General features: G+C 36.1%; 1 protein-coding gene across 6 annotated transcripts in view; it reads right to left on the bottom strand.

Annotated features, from left to right (window-relative positions):
* The window catches only part of LOC127067950 (protein sprint-like), a 138,566-nt gene that overhangs the window by 6,868 nt on the left and 108,496 nt on the right, over positions 1 to 23,202 (bottom strand). For 4 of the 6 annotated variants that reach the window (XM_051003430.1, XM_051003433.1, XM_051003429.1 and 1 more), the window contains 10 exons: positions 10,307 to 10,430; positions 8,231 to 8,422; positions 4,272 to 4,456; positions 3,799 to 3,974; positions 3,628 to 3,723; positions 2,871 to 3,457; positions 1,308 to 2,013; positions 751 to 1,221; positions 534 to 678; positions 219 to 448 (listed from right to left, as the gene is read on the bottom strand). In XM_051003430.1, the coding sequence (XP_050859387.1) occupies positions 219 to 448; positions 534 to 678; positions 751 to 1,221; positions 1,308 to 2,013; positions 2,871 to 3,457; positions 3,628 to 3,723; positions 3,799 to 3,974; positions 4,272 to 4,456; positions 8,231 to 8,422; positions 10,307 to 10,430 (2,912 nt within the window). Of the gene's footprint in view, positions 1 to 218; positions 449 to 533; positions 679 to 750; positions 1,222 to 1,307; positions 2,014 to 2,870; positions 3,458 to 3,627; positions 3,724 to 3,798; positions 3,975 to 4,271; positions 4,457 to 8,230; positions 8,423 to 10,306; positions 10,431 to 13,015; positions 13,039 to 22,585; positions 22,951 to 23,202 lie in introns of those variants that run through there. The other 2 variants (XM_051003434.1, XM_051003436.1) reach the window with 2 other exon arrangements.

The following is a 23,202-nucleotide window of genomic DNA, read 5'->3' as shown; positions in this document are numbered from 1 at the left end:
TGCCATGAATACCTATTTTTCTAAGGTTCATCTTTCGTTTAAATTTCATATACATAGCGTATAAGAATATCTGTGCAGTACAATAAGAGTAGCTACATACATAATATACATTTCTTAAACAACAATCGCTCGCCTAATATTTATTATTAGATATTTATATGTCTCCGTGCTTGATTACAAATAGTTAATATTATATAAATAACAAACAATAAACTCACACAGGAGAGGATCCAGTCTTTCCTTGAAGCTTTTGTTTCTCTTGATTCTCTCTACATCGCTCTCGTCTGTATCCAACATAGTTTCCCATTCGGATGGGTCATAGGTTTGATCCTTTCTCGATTCCGGCGTGTCTTCTCTTTCATTCCTCTTTTCGACATTATCGTACGAGGAGTTCCTGTCGCTATATACCGACTCTGACGTATCCGGTGGTTTTAACAATTCTGGGTACCTAAAAAAGTATTTTCAGGTGATCTTACATTTTATCATACAACTCTTTACAATATCGTTTTTTCTTTTCCGGAATGATCTCTTACCGTTGCAGAATGATACTCTGAACGGTCAAAGTATTTCTTACAATATCTTTATCGCACTCCTCGTCTGGAAATTTTCTCGCAACATTTTCTCCATCGTAATCTGCATCACAGTCGTAATCTGGCTCACAATCATCTCCTTCGTTTCCTATATATGATATTAAAATAATTTATTTTAATGATCTCTCTTATTTCCTCTGTAACGTTACACAAAATTTACCGATAAATTCCCAACTTGAATCCACGGCCCAGGATGTATCGTTGAATACCTTGACTCTAATTTTTGGTGGTTGCACGGGTTTTGCCCGAGGAATTTTTTTCACTTCCCTCGTGCCAAGGCGTTTAGCTAAATTGTCGACGGACGATGATATCAATGGTGTTTTATCCTCCGTCTCTTCCGTCTCCTCCCAGTCAATAGGATGCAATTGATTCGAATTATTGCCAATCGGTGTTTGTAACCAGCCTGGTTCGCTATGACGATATTTATTTGTTGCCGGATTGTTCTTCGATCGTCTCCTTGGTATAATCGCTGCGCTTTGAGCGATCGCGTCAGCTGGCTCCGCGTAAAATGGACTACCTTGTTTCGATTCAGGTGTCAGAGGACTGTTGCTTTCCGACTTGGCGAGTATCAATCCTAATTTATTTCTTGGCGGTGTGATTGCATTAGGACTGTTCAGCGAATTGGCACTACCTGATAGAACGGACATTGATGTGACGATATTTGTTAAAAGATTGCAAATAAAAATGTGACTCGCACATTAACGTTCATATACTTACAAACTCTAGAGAGTAGATCAGGTCTTCTTCCCATCCCCGTTTCTTCAGGTGATACCTGTTCGATATTTTTCATTTCAGGAACGGGTTTGAAACTACTGAATTCTGGACTAGTGACCTCCTTGTAACCAAGTTTCTCATTTATAACCGACTTGTCATTTCTCAAAATAAACCTCTCGTTTCTTACGATCAGTTGCTTATTCCCCATCAACCTGTCTTCTCTCTGATTGGGACATCTCTCGATCGGACTGAGTAATCTCTCTTGGCCGATCAGTCGATCGTTGGAATTTCTTAAACGATCCTGAGCATTACCGGGTGGCTCGTTACGTGCGAGTCTATCGTTCGGTGACCAAGTAGAGTGATTCGATTGATCGGTTGTGTTCCAGATATCCTCGTAGTCCGAGATCTTATCACCTGGTGAGCTGCGGTAATACGAATCAAGAATATCAGATTCTTGATAATGCTGGGAATTCTTTCTAGCTTCGCGATCACGTCGTCGTTTTGACTTGCTTGTGCTAGACGGTGTCGTGGGCGAGAGAACGTTTGGTGTTTTGCTACCAACATTGGAGACTAGTTTCGACGTGGGTGATAGCACTGGCATCGTTGGCGAAAGAGGTGATTTTATGGAAAAGTTCGACGTGAGAGATTTGTTGGATGTTGCGCTTTGCGGACTCAATAATGACGTGTTCGCTTCCGTTGGTGTGTTTTGCTGAAGAAATAATTAAAATGAAAATGTATCGAAAGAATAGAGGAAAATGACCCAATTCTGTTTTCTTCTATAATTTTCTTAATTTTTACTTTAAAAAGTAATTTTTTAATGACAAAAAATTCTCTAATTACTTATCTAAAAATCTGCCTTGACAGAATTCGTATAAAAAATTATAATGAAAAGCATTTTCGAATTTACGAAGAAACGTCAAAATAATGATTTAAAAAAAGTGCTCCACAGTCGAATCCTACTTTTTGTACATATTATTATATATTATGACTGCCGAATAAAAATGCTTTTTTTTTGTACGAAAAATTAGAACAGTTCGATTACGCAACAACATGATTTATTTAAACAGAAATATATTTTAAAACATATTTAGGAAATTGACTATAATAAAGGTAAATTTCGAAACTTTCTTAGTTTTGTTTACAAAAATCGTAAATATATATTCTTCTTTTCGTACTTTTAATTGGATAAACGAATCAAAGTTGTTTTAGGAACTTTGGACGTTTTAACAGCTTTCTGCCATCCATAATCTTTCCTTCCTCTTATTGTTTGTTAACTCAACATAAATGAACATCAAAATATTTAGTGAATCAAGTTATATTAAAGAGAATACACGTTGAAACAATTTCATAAATCACAAAAATAAAAATCAATGCATAACCAATTCAAATGCTCAATAACAGATGATCAATCAACTGTGATCCCATAGTTACATTGCGTTGTTCTAAAATAATTGTCCTACTTATCAATAATTCGCAGCATTTATTTAACAAAATAAGTCGTCCGACACAGAGTGGGAAGTTCGACTTTGGTCATTTTCCTTTACATTATTATTTATGGACACTCACCTGTGACACGTTAATGTCGTTAGTTTGATTGACATTAAACGTAACGGTTGTGGTTACGGTGAAATTACTTTGATTCTGACTTAATCCAGGTTTTGCCCATCTCGGTGGTGGTGGCGGTGGAGTTTTAACATTCTGCCCAACGATCTGACCTTCAGCAATGATAGGTGAATTTGTGCACGAGGGATTATTGAAGTTGGAAATATTTTGATGGAAATTCGATGTCGACGTGCCGATCGAGGTAAACTTGCTACTTCTGGAAAACTCGACGATCGTCGTCTTCGGTGTTTCAAGGATATTTCTCATGCTCTCGAAGTTTCCCTTAGTATCCTGAGTGGGACTAAGAACGTTGCTCTCGACGTTGTGAACTATGGGCGATGGGCAACGTACGCTTTGCACCAAGTTCGGTGAGATCAATTTTTGCGAGAGTTTCTCACACGGAGACATGACTTCGTGCTGGTCTTTCTTTATATCCAGTGGCTCGTTAAAAGTCGTCAGATTAAGCGTATTTGGTGGCGTTGGTCTTGGTTGTCGTGGTAAAGATGAAGCAAACGTCGACGTCGTCCCTGTGTTTGTTGGCGATGAATTTTCTACAAAAACGAATGAATTACATGAATTATACAACATAATTTTCTAATCAATTGTTTTTAAATTAAAAATAATCAAATTCTATATACATGAATACGCACGTACACACATAAATATGTACATATGTATATCACAAATGATGCCATAAGTTTTAATCCGTCTTATATCTTACGTGTATCGTGAGAAGAAATAGGTGCGAGATTAAGAACGATGCTTTCTGTCGTCGGAGTACCACCGTTGTTATTATTGTTATTATGATTGTTGTTACCTGAAAGAATAGAGATTGCAACATAACAAGTAAATCATTATACAACAAGTAAGAATATTTATTTGAGAGACTTACAACCATGGAAACTGCTTAAGCTCGATGTGTTACTACTACTGCTTTCCGGTGGTTTTGGATTCGCCATCGGATATCTCCAAAATTCTTGACCCAAAAGTGCTAGTGACGAAAGTTGTTGCCTATTCTTGGCCTCTCGCATTGCTCTCGGTAGCGTCAATTGCACTGGCAATTCATCACTACTTGCCAAATAAGAAACGGTGAGAATGAATTAATTATCCTAGGAGAAAGGCAACTTATTCGATTCAATCTTAAGATAAATGAGAGAAAGGAAGAGGGGGAGGGGGGAGGAGAGAGAGATGTAAAGTACATTTGTGAATGTTGCGACAATCTAGATTTATCTAAATATAACATTGTAATAGATAAATAATTTTTAATTTTTAGGTTATATACGTGGCCTATGTACGATAAGGATTTATTCAGTAGATACAAGAGTATTTAATGGAAGGAAATAAACTCGATAAACAACTACTCACCAGCACTGGGAATAATGAGCTATCAGTGAGGGGATGTTGTCGAACCTGTTCTCGCTTGTTTCCAAGCTCAACTTCCCCTTGTTGGCTTGGATCAGGTAGTGCTCGATGTAAGGTCCCTTCCCGGCCGGTAATCTCACCGAAAGGGCCATCGTGTCGCTTTGACTTGATTGTCGGACTACGAAGTTCTATGAAAGGAGAGGAAAGAAAAAAAAATCGAGATTGTACTGAAAGGTGAAATAATACTTTTTTTTTTTGAAAAATAAGAACAACGTATGCGAAGAAAAAGAATAAGAAAAAAATGAGGACACATCTTATCGTTAATACATACAATACACATAATAGAATACATTTATCGAATATAATAAAACGAACGAACAGAAGAAAAGCGATAGACGAAAGAAGAAGAAATATATAGCTAACTACTAGTAAAGTTACGGATGCATAACGAAAGCCTCGGTGCAGTGTCAAAAATGAAAAGAAATGAGAATGACGAGGAGAGTAGAGACAATGCACCACCGCGAGCTTTTCCCGTCAAAAAACGGCTGTCGGATGAGCGAAGGCACAAAAGCGATAGGCTCGTAAGAGCGAAGGAGACGAAGTTACTTGCGGAAACCCAACAATGAGTAAGAGAAGGAAAAAGGGAGGTCTCGTTTCGTTCGTTCGGTCGAACGGACGGTCGGTGGTGTACCGATATAGCAACAGCGTGGATGACGTTGTGTGAGTTCTTTTTTCATTTTCCACTTGGCGAGCAACGAAGCAAACGTGGATGCTGTTGCTCCCTTTATTCTCATCTTCATCTCTCTCGTCTTTCTTCTATACGACCGATGCATATCCCGATGAATCTCGGCTGTCTTTCATTTTCTCCCGATCTCCTCGCTTTGTGGATTTTGAATTCCTATGCTTTTCTACTAGACTTCAACGTGTTGCTGATTCGCGACATCTCTGTATCAGATGAATATACAATTCTATCTCTCGCTTCCTTGTTATCACTCTATTCTTTCATCTTCTTCGAAAATGAGGGATGCTTTCATCGTTCTATAGAGTAATTGCGAGAAGCATTGTTTTTCGAGCTAGCTGCTCGTTCGTGCCCATCCATGGAAAAATGGTAAAGAGAGATAGAAGATGAGATGGTTGTGGATTGGTAGTGAGGAAGCCTCAAGGCAGAGAAATGCAAGAAGACGAGCATAACAATTAACAGAGCTCGGAAACAATGAAAGGGACGGCTGAAAACAATGACGGCACAATGCCTCGTTTTGTTCGCAGTCGTTTTCAACGTTGATTACACCGCAGAGCCTCTTCTCTTCTTCTCTCGCCTCTCCTCTCGTTTCTAGATATCGTGATCACTACAAAGATCATTATCGCCACCCACAACAAAATGACCGGCGACATTTTAGGAACCTTGTCATCGTCCGCTAATATCGAATAATTCTTCGAGTTTTTGCACCAACGTTATCGTTTATTATATTCCTTTCCCTCATTTTTCTCAACTAAAAGTTAATGCGAACGTTGACGATAATCAACAAAAAGAAAGAGACAAACTTTTTTAAGACTCCTTTGAGTTGGATTTTATCACTCATGCCAAGGATTTCTTTTTTTGCAGTTTTTAGTAAATAATAAGGTCCTTTATATATGGATGTTCGATTACAAACAGCCGAGCATATATTTAATCACAAAATAAAAAAAGCTCTTGAAAAGTTGATATTTCAAACATCGCGCGCGCACACGCGCGTGTTATGTAGTATAATACGCATTTCTATCGAGATTTTCCTTTGGTCATTTTTTGATTGACTCTCGGTTATAATTAGGATAGAAAGATTTATTTAAGAACATAGTTAGAAAGATTTTAATTAACAATGTCACTCGTATGTAAACGATTTTCAATGAAGAATTCGCACGCTTTGGCACGAGACGCTTTCACAATGATTGCGAGAGCTCTCTCGAGGCATTGACACGATTTTCCATCTGGTACTACTTGGCTCTGTTCCTATTCCTCTTCGTTTTCTTTTTCTCACTTTTCCTCACATCGGAGTATTAGATAAGATTTTGTGCTCGCACGGATGCACTCATTGTTCTACCTCCCTCCTTTTCCTCCCAATTTCCCTTTCCAATGCACGATACGAACGGAAATAAAGAGAAATATCGAGGCTGAAACGACGGATAGAATGATGAAGAATAATCGCACGTTAAAATGATGCTGTTTGCACTTTGTCGAGATGTGATATCAAAAGATCTAGATTTTTATACATATCAGTGAGAGAGTGTTCGAAATACTTCAAAAAATGAAAGGTAAATGTCATTTTGAATTTATCCAACATTAATTAGTCTCCAGTCAATGCACTAACAATACGATTGGAATAAAAAGAACAGAAAAGAAACGAAAAGGATAATAAGACGTCAGTCCTTTTAATAATCGAATACTTGACTTGATCATATATATGGACCCTTTGAAGGATAACGTTCTCAATGGTCTACGTAGATAAAAATTGGAGTTCGTTTGGAGAAAAGCCAAAGTAGAGTGAGAGAGAGAGAGAGAGAGAGAGAGAGAGAGAGAGAGAGAGAGAGAGAGAGAGGGAGGGAGGGAGGGAGGGAGAGAGAGATAGGGTCAGTATTTCGATGGTACCACATCTGGCATTTACGTTTACTGCATATTAAAATGGTACACAGTGCTTGCCAAATAGCCACAAACAATGAAATGTATCGTCCTGCCTTTGTTTGAGCAAGCAACAAGAGAGAATTACGATTTCCGAATACGGAGACCACGAGTATTCGTCTCCCTGATAATCGTCGGATAATTTTCCCCATTTAAATGTCTTCCGGCGGATACCGACCTCTGAGATTCTACTCTGTAGAATTTTCGTGAAATGAGTTTTCGAGTTATTACCACTATGCCATGGCATAGTAGAGTAAAGTACATTTTATTCTCTTAGTTTTCTCTCGTGAATCCATAAATTGGCGGCGGACGATTTGCACAAATGCAAACATGCATTTTATTCGCTAAAATTATCGTTCCTTTGTAATTTCTCATTTTTATTCTTCAATTTGCAGTGCACAACCGTGCTTGATCAAAGTAATTATCGGAGAAAAAAATTTGGTTACACGAGAAGACAACATGAAAATAACAGAAAATATCTTGCAATGCGATTTGCGAATACAAAATTGTTTGTTGTTTCGAGGAAATCATTTTCTCGTATAATGTCCTCGTGAGTCAAAAATTTTGTGATTGTTCTATATTTGAGATCTGAAAAAAGAAACTCTCAAATGACTTTCGTACACGCAGCTTTCCCCTGCTTCGTCGAGTAAAAGTCAACGACAAAAAAACGAGTAGTAAATCAAAGCGCAACCGTAACTTTTCGCACGCTCCATAAAGAGGACGGATCCTTTGCAAATGTTCCGAAGGTCCTTCGTACTACGAGTGTTCCGGACACGTGTTGAACATAACAAATATTATCGGTTAATTGTCCATGACTTAAGTACGGCCCGTGAGATATGTGCCGGGGGATTTCAGTAGATTTTTTACGACTCTACACCAGGAGTAAACCTTCAGTTGAAAAAACCGATTAGAAATAGTGTACCGTAGAAAATCGTTTCAATAAGTAAGAACTTCTAGGAATAATAAATAAGGAATTATCATAGAATCGATAGATTCCATGAAAGAATTCCAACGAGATCTTAATTAAATAAAAATGTAGGAAAAAAGACAAAGAATAGATCTGGTCGTTTGATCATCGAGGATATTTTTTTTTCGAATATCATGTTTCGTCGACGATACAATCGCGAAGAAAAAGAGTATGTAAAAAGGATAACGTTTTACTTTTATTTTCTCTTTTACTAGTGTAATATAATCGAAGACAATGTCGATGCTATCGCACGTGAAAGCGATGAGGTCAATAATTCACAATCCGTACCGAGCAATGTAATTTTCTTACAGCTAATCGATTTTCCTAAGTAAGTATACTCACCCCTTCCTCCTTCCCTTGCAACAAGTGGAAAGCGCCAGCCCTTTGAATACCCGGGAGGAACCAAATCGGATGAGATCGTATGAGCCTTTCGATCAGCGTTATGTCACATGCCACCTCGCTGCCAGAATCTTCTGTGGTGCCTGAAGATCCCCCCGAGGTGGCCGAGCCTTCCGAAGAAAGCGACTCTTCGCTCTGAAAATTACCAAAATATATAAATGATTTTATGAATAATATTTAATAAATCAATTAATGATAAAAGCTTATCCGTAGAAATAATCGACTCTTTTATGACGATTATAGACTCATAATTTCTTGACAATTTTGCGGCACGTTAACCAAAACGAATATGAAAATCTCCGTCGTCGTCGTCGTCGTTGGTGGAACGATTTCAGGAGGGTGCCCGTTGCAAATCCTCCCTGGCCCGTCATAAAGTGGCTGGATTTAATGTGGCGTTATGTCGTTGAGAGAAAGAGAAGAGGTGAGGATGGGAGGAGAGTGGAGGGTTATCTCAATTTGCAGCCGATGTCATTTTACGATTTATCTAGTTACCTTTTAATCGTATTATCTAATCCCGACCTGTTACGATCGTTTCATCAAGAGAGAAACGAACAATAGAAATAAAGAAAGAAAAAGAAAAGAGAAAAAGTGAATAAAACGTTTTCATTGTGAAAAAGATCAGCCATTCATAAGGGCTGAACATTCGATTATTTCTCTTTTCGTAAACTCCTCCCACTTTTTTCTTCTACCATTCAATCTTTAATTATCGTTGATTCGAACGTGTACGTAACGGTAACCGATCGATTCTCTCCTTGATTTCCCCCTTTTCTTTTTCCTCGTTTCTCTTTCTCGATGTCGAACACTTTTTTCAGTAATTCGTCAGAACTGCCATTGCATTGACGTTATCGTGAACGAGTTTCGCGAAATCGAGCACCTGTCGACTCGTCGTTACTTTTACCCCTCGTTTTGAGGTATTTCTCTTTCGTACAATATTATTTTAGAAAACGAAAGAAAAGGGAAGTCAATTCTGCTCGGTTGAACTTTATAGCTAAGATCGTCGAATAATATATAAAAATATAATATATAAAAATTAATAAATATATAATATATATATAATATATATATATATATATATATATATATATATATATATATATATATACACACACACACACGTACACGCATATATATACACATACACATATACCATGATATGTAGATCGAGGAATGTAAGAAAAATAGTTCTATAGCTATAATAGTAATATAATATCAAGTTTCTAAAGCTTGAAAATGCTGAAGATGCTCAAAGTCTTTTCTCACTTAATCTCATATTCCCTTTTTCAAAGAAAGATTTGAATAAAGAGAAGATCATAAGAGAATTTAACGTCGACATCTGCGAAACGTATGTATCTCTCCTTAAGAACCTATTCCGATGAGCGACGTCTAAAAGATATGCTCACTACGGGACAAGAGTCTCGCGCGGAGAACTTTTTCCGACGAGCAATTAAGGGATTTGCAATTAGCTTCGGGGCCTCTCAGCACGTGCCTCACGTCCACGTTTAATCCCTTTAGCCTGAAATGCCGTTGTGTGTCAGTCTGCATTTCAAATTAAATTACACTCGAAAAGCCCGCACGCACCGAATCCACCCCTACACTTCGACCCTCTCTGTCTGTCTTTATCCTACCCTTTTCCTGTCTACTCTTTCACTTTCCTAAGTCTTATATCTTTTCTTCTTTCTCGTTATTCTGATCGATTGATACTTTAACGATTTTCTTATTAAATCTTTGATATTTTTCGCTGATGTAATTTCTATTCATTATTTTTGTTTTCTTCCATCTTGTTGATAGATGATTCGTTTACATACTTACATTCTCTCAATTTGATCTGTTTTGTTGATCAAAGTGCGGTGTCAATTTGAGCTAATGCGAAAATTTGTGAGGAGAATTTAGGAGAGAATCATAAGAGAACAAAATTTCGAACCGCAAATTCGATTAAATCAGAAAACGGAAAAGAATCTCTCTCTCTCTTTTTCTCTCTTTTCTCCTCCTCTCTCTCTTTCTCTTTTTTCTTTTTCTTACCTGCCCATGATGTAGCTGTGCAAGCTGATGATGCTGGAGCGGATTCGGTGGTGGCGTGCTCGGCGAGCTGACAACTTGAACTGTCCCGTGCTGCTGCAGATACGGTTCCAAGAAGACATCGCTTCTGCAACAAAAGACATGTTGGTTAAGAAATCGATTAAACAACTTTTTCCTTTTATTTCTCTTCCCTTCTCTTTTTATTAGCTAGCTTGTGGACATGCGTAAAACGTAACGCTAATACGGTGTACCAAAGTGTGATAACCGAGAAATTCGAACGTTTCATTATTAATGCTTAAAGTAGGAAGGTAGACACTTGTACATGTATGTCAAATATTCAACAAATTCTTTTATTTCAAAATAATTAACAAACGAACAGAATTTTTCGATAAACTTAATACAAGTACGTAATAAATTAAATATGTGATAAATTTTAGTCTCGATTGAAATTATTTTCAGCTTTCATTCATATTAATTACAGTTTATATATATATATATATCCTATATTATTTCATTTATCTAGCCAATTCAATTCGAACGATGAAATTAAAAAAGAATAAAATACAGCATGTACCGAGCAGTCAAGCCAGATGATATATCGCCATTCATAGAATTTCGGTCGAGCACGTAACGAGCATCGAAAGATCAAAACGAAAAGCGTAGCTACCAGTGATTATCGGAACTTGATTAATTATTTCCACTACTAGTCATTGATAGCTCGTACGAATATAATATGTGGGTGTAACGATGCAGGTGACGCGTCGTGTTCCGTCCATCTCTTCGTGGTTTGACAGTTAAATCGTGTTTTCGAACGAACCAACTTCCCAAGCGCCGTACCGTTGTTATTTCTAGCAAACTTTGACCGTCCATTGGGTGAATATCAGATAGAGAGGGGGTGTGCGTGGGATGACGTATGTAAAGGCTGAAAGCGACGGGCATCGCCCGTCATGCACGCATACGCGCACACCGCGACGACGTATTGTCCATTCTGCGTTTGACAGCTGGACATTTTATCAAGAACCAACGACTGTGCTGCCTCGTCAAAGTGTGTTACGGTATTGTTGCGACGGAGCATGTCATCGATATCTGTTCAGTTTTCAGAAAGTTTATTTTAAGAGATTAATCATTCATACTTCTAATCAAGCTGCAAAAAATATTTCTTAATAAATATAATAAGTCGGAATATTGCACAACGGTTTATTATTTAAATAAATAATAAGAATAATAATTTATTCGAGTCAGAGTAAACATTAACCTCTTCATATAAATGTCTAACTTAATGAGCTATTTTCTCATGTATATAGAACGTACATACACCTATTTCGTGGTTATTACTGGATCGATCGGAGTAGAATTCGATGACATTTTTCGAATCGATCGCCGGGACGGTCCACGAGAGGGTGGTTACGATCCTGGGACACGATCGTAGTGTTCGTCGTCTGCAGACGAGATCAGATGGGGGTTGCCATGACAACTGAAGGTTCTCAACACGTGGTCCTCCTCCGGTCACCCTCTTTGTCTCTCTCTCTCTCTCTCTCTCTCTCTCTCTTTCTCTCTCTCTCTTTCTCTCTCTCTTGCTTTCTCTTATACGACGGCAATTTTACGTATTAACGAGCCACTATGCATCGACCTGCATGCCTCATGGAAAAGAAGGGATGCAGAGAACACATGCACTCGTTCTTTTCGTGCACACATGCTCGCCACGAAAGGGATCGACCCTTTTTGAAGGGAAGAAAGTCTTCGTGAAAGACTCCTCCCTCCCTCCCTCCCTCCCTCCCTTCCTTCCTTCCTTCCTTCCTTCCTTCCTTCCTTCCTTCCTTCCTTCCTTCCTTCCTTCCTTCCTTCCTTCCTTCCTTCCTTCCTTCCTTCCTTCCTTCCTTCCTTCCTTCCTTCCTTCCTTCCTTCCTTCCTTCCTTCCTTCCTTCCTTCCTTCCTTCCTTCCTTCCTTCCTTCCTTCCTTCAATTATTATTTTAGATCCGTGCATTACTTCTTTTATTAAACAGTATAATGTAATTTATTTGATATTAGTTATATGCAAAAGTGTGTTGGAAAAGCAACATGTATCTCTTTAAATGTCCGATTCGACATGTTACTAGCTCATCTTAAAATCAACATCGATAATTAAATTATACTTACAGATTCATATGATTATCTCAAAATAAAAATCTTTATAGAGATAAATGATAAGGTAAGATAACATTTTAAATAATACGAAGAAAGTAGAAATTTTCTTGGACAAATACTTCTTGAAATTCTTTTTCGAGCAAACGATCAAAGAGCAAAATGTAAAGGACGAAAATTCTCCTGTCGTGGCAAGTGGAGAATGACGCCTGAGATCATAAAAAGAAATAGGGAACACCATCTAGGAAGTCTGCGAGTCATACGAATGTTACTCTCTCTCTCTCTCTTTCTCTCTCTCCCTCTCTGTCTCTCTCTTTCTCTCCTTTCTACATTACATTTGAAAACAGCCACTCTTGCGACTTTTTCCACTTGCATTAATTCCATATTTGTAAGAGAAAATCCCTCTTTCGCTTCTTCATCTTTCCATCTTTTCGTTTCTTCCTCCACTTCTTTTCGTCGCTTAAAAGATAGCTCGTTAGAGATCCGGTTATTTTTCGCTCGCAAACTACCCAAGTAGTATTTGCCCTGCACTTCTACTCTTCTTGTTCATTCTGATTTTTAAATCACCTCTCGTTTTGAGATATACTTACTCTTTCATGCTTTTTCGAGCTTTCAGTTTCCTCAACGTTATTAATTAACGCATTCAATTTTTATCTCTCGTTCTTCGCATTCTTACTTTTCGCAGATCTTGACACACTATAAATGGAAAAAAAATTGTATCATAGTAGAAGAATATTTCCATGTAAATTTTCACGATGATAGTAAATCCATCGATCATTATGTACTGTAGGAAATATTTGCTGAATAAAATCATCTAGTTATTTTCTCATATTTGGAACTATTTTATAGTTTCTCTTAATATTTTTTTCATAAAAGTACGAGCTGTATGAAAGCTAATTATATAGTGTACGATGATAATTTCTATCGAGCTCTTCGTTATATATTTCGTACACTTTCTCATATTTCTTTTTTTCAAAAGAAAAATATTTGTAGAAGAGAATTACCTTAAAAGGTACTGAAGTGGCCACAAAAAAAGAATTTTTCTTCTATCGAGAAAGACATTCTTTTCTACATCGTCCGGAGGAATGAAATTCGTTGGGGAAACGCCTTTCCAGTCAATACAAAAGAAGGGAAAAAAGGAAATAGAGAAAACGTAGGAAGAAAGAATAAAAGGAGAGAGAGAGAGAGAGAGAGAGAGAGAGAGAGAGAGAGAGAGAGAGAAAGTCTGATAGAGAGAACGTGAGATAGAGAAAGAGAGAGAGAAAGTCAGATAGAGAGAACGTGAGATAGAGAGAGATAGAGAAGCAATGCGAGGTTTACCTAGTCAAATACGAGAATCGCAATCTGTTTTCGTATTCGCAGCGCGTTCCCGCTCAAAAGCAATTCCAGACGTCGGGTCGCCTCGTTACGATTGGAATACCGCCAATCTTAGCGGCGCATAAAATTTACGCCATTGAACCACACCGCAGAAACTCGCACCGAACTCGCTTAAACCAAACGCACCGACTCCGTTCAATTTGTTTCTGTGAACGGATATCCGGTTTGATCAGAAATCCACAGTTAGAGTTAAATACATCGAGAAATACTTATATCATTCTATTTTCATTACGTTTCTTATATTTTTTACGTTCGATTTTATTCATGGAAAATAGTTTATACAATTTTTCTAATTTAAAAGAAGAATAATTCTAACAAAAATAAAATTGAGTATAAAATGTATGAATTATGCGGAATATACGATGTTATTATTAAATATTTTCTTTTGTTCTTGCAAAAGTCACTTTATAAATGATGTTTATTTAAGTTTAGAAATGTTTCTGGTTCGAAGAACCTAAGCTTATGAAAGGAGAAAATTGTTGTATATTGGAGTCAGAAAGGGAAAGAAACCCGCTTGATAGTCGCAATCTCGGCACAAATGACTGCTTCTTCATAGTGCGAATAAATGGATATTAGAATGTTAAGGTTGAAAAATAGCTTTTCTCACACTTTTGTAAAAAAAGAAAAGGATAGATTCGAAAATAAGAGAAAGAAAATATTTTTTTGTTAGTATTTACTCAGTTTTTTCGTAATCTCATTTATTATATTTCTCTCGAAACTCGAAAGAAAAGTTTACTTATATTAAATTGTAACGATAAGGTAGAATCGTTTAATTAACAATCTAATAAAGAATCAAAGACCTAATATATAAACTGTTATATCACGATATTACAAATAAAACAGGAATGTTCTTATTTTACATTGTTCATTTATACTGACAAATGGTACACGGGAGAATAAAGAAAATTTATGGAGCTATGTAAAAGGGAGGGATCAAAAAAAAAAAAAGAAAAAAGAAGAAAAACGAAAGGAAAAACTACTTCGAACGATTCTCCTCTTTTATTCACACACAAAAGAATATACAATATGCGTGCACGTTTCGATCTTCTAATCGAAGAAATTAATTATCTTCGTGGTTGATGGAATGGCTTCTAGCGATATCCGGTTTGTACTTACGTTGAAAGAAGGATAGGACTTACGCTCGATTTAATTTCCCCGACTACACGATTGCACCGTCTTGTCTGGTGAAACGATAAGTCGTTCTCTCGTTCTCTCTCTCTCTCTCTCTCTCTCTCTCTCTCTCTCTCTCTCTCTCTCTTCCCCTCATTCGTGTCTTCTCGCAAACCAGAGAAGAGTCTCTTCCGAACTTTTATCGAAAACTTTTATCCCATACGCATAAGAACCTCGTACTTTGCTCTTCGACTTTTATCCAACGACTATATTTTTGTAAATGTGAAGGAACTAAGGAAAAAGTTTCTTCGTTATATGTATGTAAACACATACTACCGAATCTTTTGTCATCAATACATTCACTTCGTATTTATACCCGAAAGAGAATTTTCAAATGTGTTTTAGTGTACCATGATATTTCTAAATTTATCACGTTTTCGATAATAGTCTTGTTTTTATATACAATATTCGCTTTTTGTAATCGTAATCGTTAGTCAAAAATGAAGAAGAAAGAGAGAAGGAAGAGAAAGAGAGAGAGAGAGAGAGAGGGAGAGAACGTTCAGTCCTTCCGACATTATAGCTCGCATATATCCATCACTTGGCGGAAATCAAAAAGTTGCCGAGTAAAACGATATTTAGAAGAAAGAGGGACGACTTCGTAATTATAATATTTTTCAAAGAATATTTATGACATTTTCAGAATGTTTTATGCCACGAGATAATATATAACTAGCATTTACCAATAGGAAATGGAGCTAAATATAATAATAAAAGGATTGGTAAGAATACACTTTAAAGAGCATGGATATCAATCAATTCCTTTATATATCCTTTATTTCCACAACGTTTCTATTCCATTTCCTTTCTGTAATCAATATTAAAAGAAAGAAATATTAGAAGATAAAGACGACATAGATATTATCGTGTGTCTCCTACTACTAATCTTTTGTTGTCGTCGCATCCCGTACTATCTAAGGAAACATCCAATAGCGAGGCATCGTTTATCCGTTCGCGAGAAAAAGCACTTACTAAAGCCGGAAACTCTCCTTATTCTCCGGGAGACTTCGCTATGGCAAGAGTTTGAAGAAAAGGAAGATGAGCAGGAGAAGAAGGTTTCCTTTTAAATGACATCCTGGAATTACAAAAAAGAAGAAGAAGAAAAAGAAGAAGAAGAAGAAGAAGAAGAAAAAGAAGAAAAAGAAGAAGAAAAAGAAAAAAGAAAAAAGAAGAAGGGAAGACGAAGATGAAGGGTGGATGGATATAGGAGAAAGAAAGAAAGGAAGGAAGAAACACGAAAACAGGGGATGAAAACAGGTAGACTCGTTTAAAGTCACTCCCGTTGTGCATGTGTGTGTTTGTGTGTGTATTGGTAAAGAAGACACGATAAAGAAGGTAGTAGTAGCAACGGCAATGGCGGCAGCAACCTATCCGGTTTCCCGTCGAATGAAACCGAAGCCAGAGAGCCTCTTGGGTTTCACGCTGGGACTTGCGAAGCGAGCTTACGTTACCCGAGGTAACACGCGACACTTCACGCACTAAGTAGCGCCACGGTCTGTTTCAGTTCCGTACATATGTCCCTGACGTCACCCGTTAGATTAGATTCCTCCTTCCTTTCTTCCTTCTTCCCCTCCCTTCATCCAATCCTCTCTTTCTGCTTTTCTAGTTTACATTTTAATAATTTTATTATTCTTTTTTATATTCTATATTTTAGTATGAAAATTAATGTAAAATTAATTTGTTATGTAGTGTTAATATTTTTTTATTTTTAGAAAATTTCGATTTAAGATTCTCTTTTTTATCTCTTTATTATTACAAGTTCTGTCTCTCTTTCTTTCTCTTTCTCTTTCCTGATTATTCTCTTTTTTTTTCCTTTTCTACAAAACTTATTGATACGAAGGTTCATTGGAAAATCATTGGAGAACTTGAACTGATGAGCAAGATTTATCAAACATATTAAAGGAAAACTTTCGACCTTGAACAATGAATGTCCTCGATCATCAACGTTCAGCTTGTTCTAAGAATATCACCAGACTTCTCTAGAATTTTCCACAAAATATTCGAACTAGCTTCGAGGTTGACCTACTTGAATGAAAAGCACAGAAAGTTAGAATATCACAGATTGCGGAATGCATTCCGGCCAAATATACGTTCTCGTAACGTAACTTTGACTAGTCAACTTGTCGGCCGTATTATTCAAAACGAAAAGCAATGGCATAATAACTAACGGAAGATAGGAAGAGTCGAACCGACAGGTATACGCGAGTATAGAGAGAGAGAGAGAGAGAGAGAGAGAGAGAGAGAGAGAGAGAGAGAGAGAGAGAGAAAGACAGAGAGAGAGAGAGAGAGAGAGAGAGAGAGAGATAGAGAGGAACAGAGAGAAAGAAAGAGAGAGAGGGAGAGAGAGAGAGAGAGAGAGAGAGGCAGACAGAGAGAAACAGAGAGAAATAAAGAGAAAAAGATTAGACGGATAAAGACACAAAAGAGTGTTCAAAGGAATTCTCGTTTCTGCCTTTTCGTTCTCGTCTGGTCCCATTTTTTTTCTCTCTTTCTTTCATATGTAGTATCTTTCTTACATACATAATATATTCCTATAATAAATAATATTCTATTAATATATTCCTATTCCTAAAAGAAATATATCTACGTCGGATCATGATTATCACAATGACGTTTACACGAAATAACGTTTGAAATGCAATATCGACAGAATTGAAAGTTCGAAATGGAAAGAAAGTTCTATTCGTAGACGTTGATATTCCGATAGACGCATAATACCTTCACCGAATAAGTATAATAATATCATGGTTGCCCTCCCGTTCTTTTGGACGGGATTCTCGCGAGGATATAACTACAGAGCTGACTTTCCTTCTCCAGAGAATCGACGCGGGAAGCCATTTCCACCGTAGAAATTGAGTCTGAGTCGCTCTTCTCTCTCTCTCTCTCTCCCTCTCTCACTCTTTAGTCGATATCCTCGAGGGGTGTTAGTCGATAGTAAGATCGTTTTGCTATCCTCGTCTTGAAAAATAAAAGATGAAAAAGAAAATATCGTTGTATTGAGACTAGTAGTTTCTTTCAAAATATTATCGAGAAATCCATCATTCCCGAAAAAATATTTTGGAAAAATATTACTTTAAAATATTTATAGAGACATTTTAACGCTCGGAACAAAATCGATAATGATTAGTAAATATGTAAATAATAGTAAATTAATAGAAAAGAAGATAGTCTTTGTTTTATTAAAATATTAATACCGAGAAGTTGAAGGATCTTCTTGATTAATAATTTTTTGTTTTTAAAAAAATAAACGGATTCATGTTTGAGGAAGATTCTTTCTCTTGTCTTCTTTTTTTTTATCTGTCTTCTTTCTTCGCGTTTCGAGATCGAAAGAAGAGAAGATTGACGAGAACGAAAATTAATCCTGTCGTTTATATATTATCTGGCACAAGATTAAACGCTCTTCGAAATCTACGGTATGTCGTAACATTAGTACAGGAATGATATATCGTATTTCACATGGTTTCCCCGAATTCCTCACAATTTATGAACGCTACGAGGGCCATGAGTATACGTGTAGTTATTTTGGAAAACACGCAACGTCGGAAGTGAAAAGTACATATCGTATCCTTAGATGACTCTATCCCTTCGTTGGTTCCTTACGTAGACAGTCTACAAAACGTATTACTTCAGGAAAAATTAAAGAATCGATTTCATCTGTCTCATTCTTATTTTCTTTTTTGTAAATTTTCTATTGTACATGATTGTAATTCTTTATAGTATAATTTTACAGAAATTATTGAGTAGTTGAAAAAGAATTAGTAAACAAGATTTGGGAAATAATTAATACGTTTATATTTGATTATAATCATTTTCCTTTTCTCTTAATGAAATAAAATTGAATTCAATAAACATATGAAATAGCCGAACGAAATATAAGATTATTATTAAAAGTAGGTTCAACAATAAATAAATCAACGACTTGCAAATAATGTTCAACTTTGTAAAGACTTTGGGACGAATTTCCAACTGAGAAAGTGGATTCGCGGAGTTTGGTCCAGGAAGTTTATGCTTTAAGAATTATTTCACCGATTTTCTTTCGAACGATATCTTCCGCAGTTAGAGAGATTAACCTGATTTATCAGATCTTACTGTTAGTAAAATCCAGTTGAACTTAATCTCATTTTGTCGTAAACGTATCCATACGATCGCAAAACAAACTTTTTGTGGATATTATACTTTATGAGAGTTTATGCGCCTGTAAGTTTAGAAAATTCAATAAAAAGAATTATCAGGATTGTTCATCAATTTTAAATTATGAACACTTGAAAGTATCAACTAGGTTAAACATCAAGAATATTTCTCATAGGTTCGTTCATCGTTCTGAAAAAATTGACGAACCCACTTTTGTCGAAGGTCTCTTTCAAAGGCTCCTCACGTTTCCCATCCGGCAGTAAGTTCGACCTTCGAAATGATAATCAACCGACAAAAGAACGGGGCCATGCACGTGCACGGGTGCATTCACGTTCACGTGCGAATTAACGTGATTGTGGTCGAATTAACACGCTTACGTGCGTCCGAAGGGACAGAGAGAAAGAGGTAGAGGAAGAAGTTGGTAACCACGCTAAATATGTGCAAACCCACGTGTACATCTCACAAATACGTGTATTTATACTTGCAGTACCTACGCGGTGGCACAAAATTAAAATATTCACTGATTATAAAATAATTAGAGAGAAATACATACATACATACGTACATACATACGTACATACGTACATACATACATATCGATATAAACCTCAAATACTGTTCAAAATTATTAACATTAATATTAATAATCTAACAATTCTGGCGGAAATAATGTAATTGTTATTATAAGTGTATAATGATAATCAATTGTATTTTATTATACATACTATTTCATAGTAACATTAATAAATTAATATTGAAAAATATAAAACCAAAATTAATTCCTCAATCTAATCGTTAAAATTGTCTAACAATCGGAACTTGTATTTTTTCTAATATCTATGACGATTGAATACTTGGATTTTGAACCGAATATGCGTGTTTGAATTCGTTCTTTATTTCGAAAGGACCAGTTTAAAGAGCTTCTCGCGAAAGACACTCGACCGGTTGCTGTCAACTCGAGAGGGTTGTAAGTGGCATAAAGACGGTGCCGTTTTTTCGTCCACCCTACTACCATCATCACGAGCAACGTCACCACCCTCTTCTTTTTTTCTCCGTACCGTCTTTGATCGGTGAACGTATAATGCACGACGTTCATTAATGTTTTCTTCACATTTTGTTCCACCTTTCTTTCGGAAAGCAATGCCATCAAAGGAGATTAAATGTAATTGACCCCAGCTTCATTTTTGTTATATCTACACATGAATATTGAAGATACCCGTAGATAGTTTTAGAAACGAAGTGTCTACGATTATGAGATTCAAGAAATCAACAATTCAATAAACAACTCAATAAATAACGCGTTGTTCTTCTGACTTTTCTTTCTCCGTCTTTGAATTATTGTTGATGCGTTTGATAGATGAAAACTTTATTTCTCAATTTCAGTTAAGTTCAATTTTTTAAATAATTTAAGTAATTTCAATGTTCTAAATACCCGACAAAAAATAGTTATTATTTTTGAAATGTAGTTATCCTTATGGACCAGTGTTCTTAGCCTAATATTGGACTGCGTTAAATTTTTAATGGGCTGTAAAATGATACCTGCTATCCTGAGTCAAAAAGAGGAAACTGATTAATTTATAAGAGATTTCTAGAAAATCCTTGTAACATGTTCTTGCGTATTTACAAGAATATTTCACTCGTATCTTTAAAATAATATATAATGACACCAATACATCGGTTCTTAAAAATTTTATATCATAAACATTTGGGCGCGATAGCATTATAAATAAATGTATTGGGCCGCGCGACGAATGGTTGAAAAACGCTGTTATACATAATTACGTTAATCACTTAATGTAGATTTTTAGCATTAACCTAAATATAATTGTCATACAAATAATAAAGTTTTTATAAGAAACTAAACACGTAATCATTGTAGAAGGAAGTAGGTACTTTTTTATCCAAAAAAAGAGCACCAACGAATCTCATCCGCGGTCTATTCGTGGAAACTTAAGCGGATCACAGTGTAAGCCGCTTACGTAAGAATGAACCAAAGGGCTTCGCGTTGCCGGTCACTTTGCTATCATATTTCATATTAACCGCTGATTAAAATCGATTTTCTTATGGCAACACATTATTTTTTTTTCCTCTCATATTTCCCCTCTTTCTTCCTAATGAGAGTCAGAGATCGATTTATAAACTTGATCAATTATTATATCTAATCAACGAAATTTAGTCAAAGAAAATCTCGATGTTTGTTTTTCTTGTATTTCTGCGAAGAGCTTTCTGTCCTCTTTATCGATTCGAGCTTAGCTTTCATGGAATGTCAACGAATGGATATCGCGCATGATCGATAGACGTAGTACAGTATTCATCTAAATAACATTGAGAAATCCCATGGTGGAAAGATACTAGTACCGGTGTGAGTTTACCTGCCGTGCTGATCGAGATTTTCTAGTCGACTGCTACGAATCAACTAGGATGTTGCGAACTGACAGAATATTGATCGTGTTTAGTGTCAAAATGCTGAATAGAACGAGTCATCGATAAGATTTATACATAAGAAAACTTCACCTGAAAGATATTGTGGATATATTAGAATGATTCTATTGCACATATTTAACGAGAGTTGCATTTCTCGTTATAACATATTTAATCCATTTCAACATTGATTTGGGTTTATGTGATCTCTGATTCATTAAATACAGTTATATTAGTTACTCATATATAAATTTCGCAAAAATAATCGCTTATAAAGTTTAAAAACTATTAGATAATTAATTTTCCGTTATAATTAGTATTTACATTTTCATACATTTTACAACGTTTCATTGAATAACGACAAGAGATAAAGTCACGTGTCTGTTCATGATTTTTCTACGTATCAACGACGAAATGCGAGCGTCCAACGACCTCGGAAATAAAATCGATTTGTAATTAGTAGTCACGCAGTCGCAAGATGCAGCGCCACCATTCACCTGTTCCTTTTAATCTCGCTCGAATATTATCCGCTTGATTGTATTTCAATGCTGATATTCTTTCCGTCAAGCTGAGCCAACTGAAATAAAAACTTGAACCTCGACAGAAAGAATGACGAGGAAAGAAGATATACAGGTGAGATATTCGCACGAAACTTGACCTAAATTTGCAAGCAGTTATACTCTTTCATTCAAGTCATTCGCAAAAGTTTTATTTGATAGAATTATAAGAAGTTTGAAAATATCATATTGGTTTCATTCATAAAAAATTGTTATTTTATCGTTATAAAATCTTTATCAACAACAAAATTTATTCACAAATCAATCAAAAAAATATGATAATTTATAATCAGGGTTTTTAGATTTACCTTTTTGCATAATTGATTCATCAAAAAATTTATATTTCTTCTTTTATTGTAATAAACTCATAAACCCCTTAATTGAAACAACACCTGTATTTATATGTTTATAAGTCAATATAAATATTATGATAATTAGGTAATTAAAGAAAATAAAGGAAAAAAAAAGAAAAACAATAATAAGTCTAAGGAATAAGTGATTCTTTACCTTTTAACGCCAATCTCAGCGTAACGGCCTCTTGTAGCACGGCTCGCCACACTTCTGCCGTTGCTTGGGTTCGTGTATAACGTTAATATATCACTATTAATATTGTTTATGATCGGTGGTAGCATTATTGCGAAAGAAATCCGAAATATAATAATTTGGCGTTCGTTTGTTGCGATTTGTGACGATTAGTTGTTCGATGGAGATACACAACACATTTCACTCTTTTTAAATAGAGTTTTATAATAACGCAAAAAGAGCGAGTATGTTCTTCGAGAAAAATCTTTCTCTCCCTCCCTCCCTCTCTCTCTCTCTCTCTCTCTCTCTCTCTGTCACTCTGTCTTCTCCTTTATGTGTTTCCTGAATATCTGTGAAAATTAAATTGGTCGGAATGTCGTAAATTCGTTTAGTTTCGTAAATCACTGTTTTTCTTGGTGGAAAGAGATTCTTTAACGTATCGTAAAATTATTAAATTATGTATTTCTCTTTCTCCGTTGAGTTTTATCGACGTTAAAAAAATCAAATCGACCGCCAAGTAGTAACAGACCTCCCAACGCTCCTTTGTGGTCTAACGAGAAGGCTTGAATTATCAATGCGTTGTAAATTATTTATATTATGGG

This window comes from Vespula vulgaris, chromosome 12, assembly GCF_905475345.1.
Source record: "Vespula vulgaris chromosome 12, iyVesVulg1.1, whole genome shotgun sequence".
NCBI lineage: Eukaryota > Metazoa > Arthropoda > Insecta > Hymenoptera > Vespidae > Vespula > Vespula vulgaris.
Note: the sequence above shows the minus strand (reverse complement) of the source record. Positions and strands in the feature narration are given on the sequence as shown.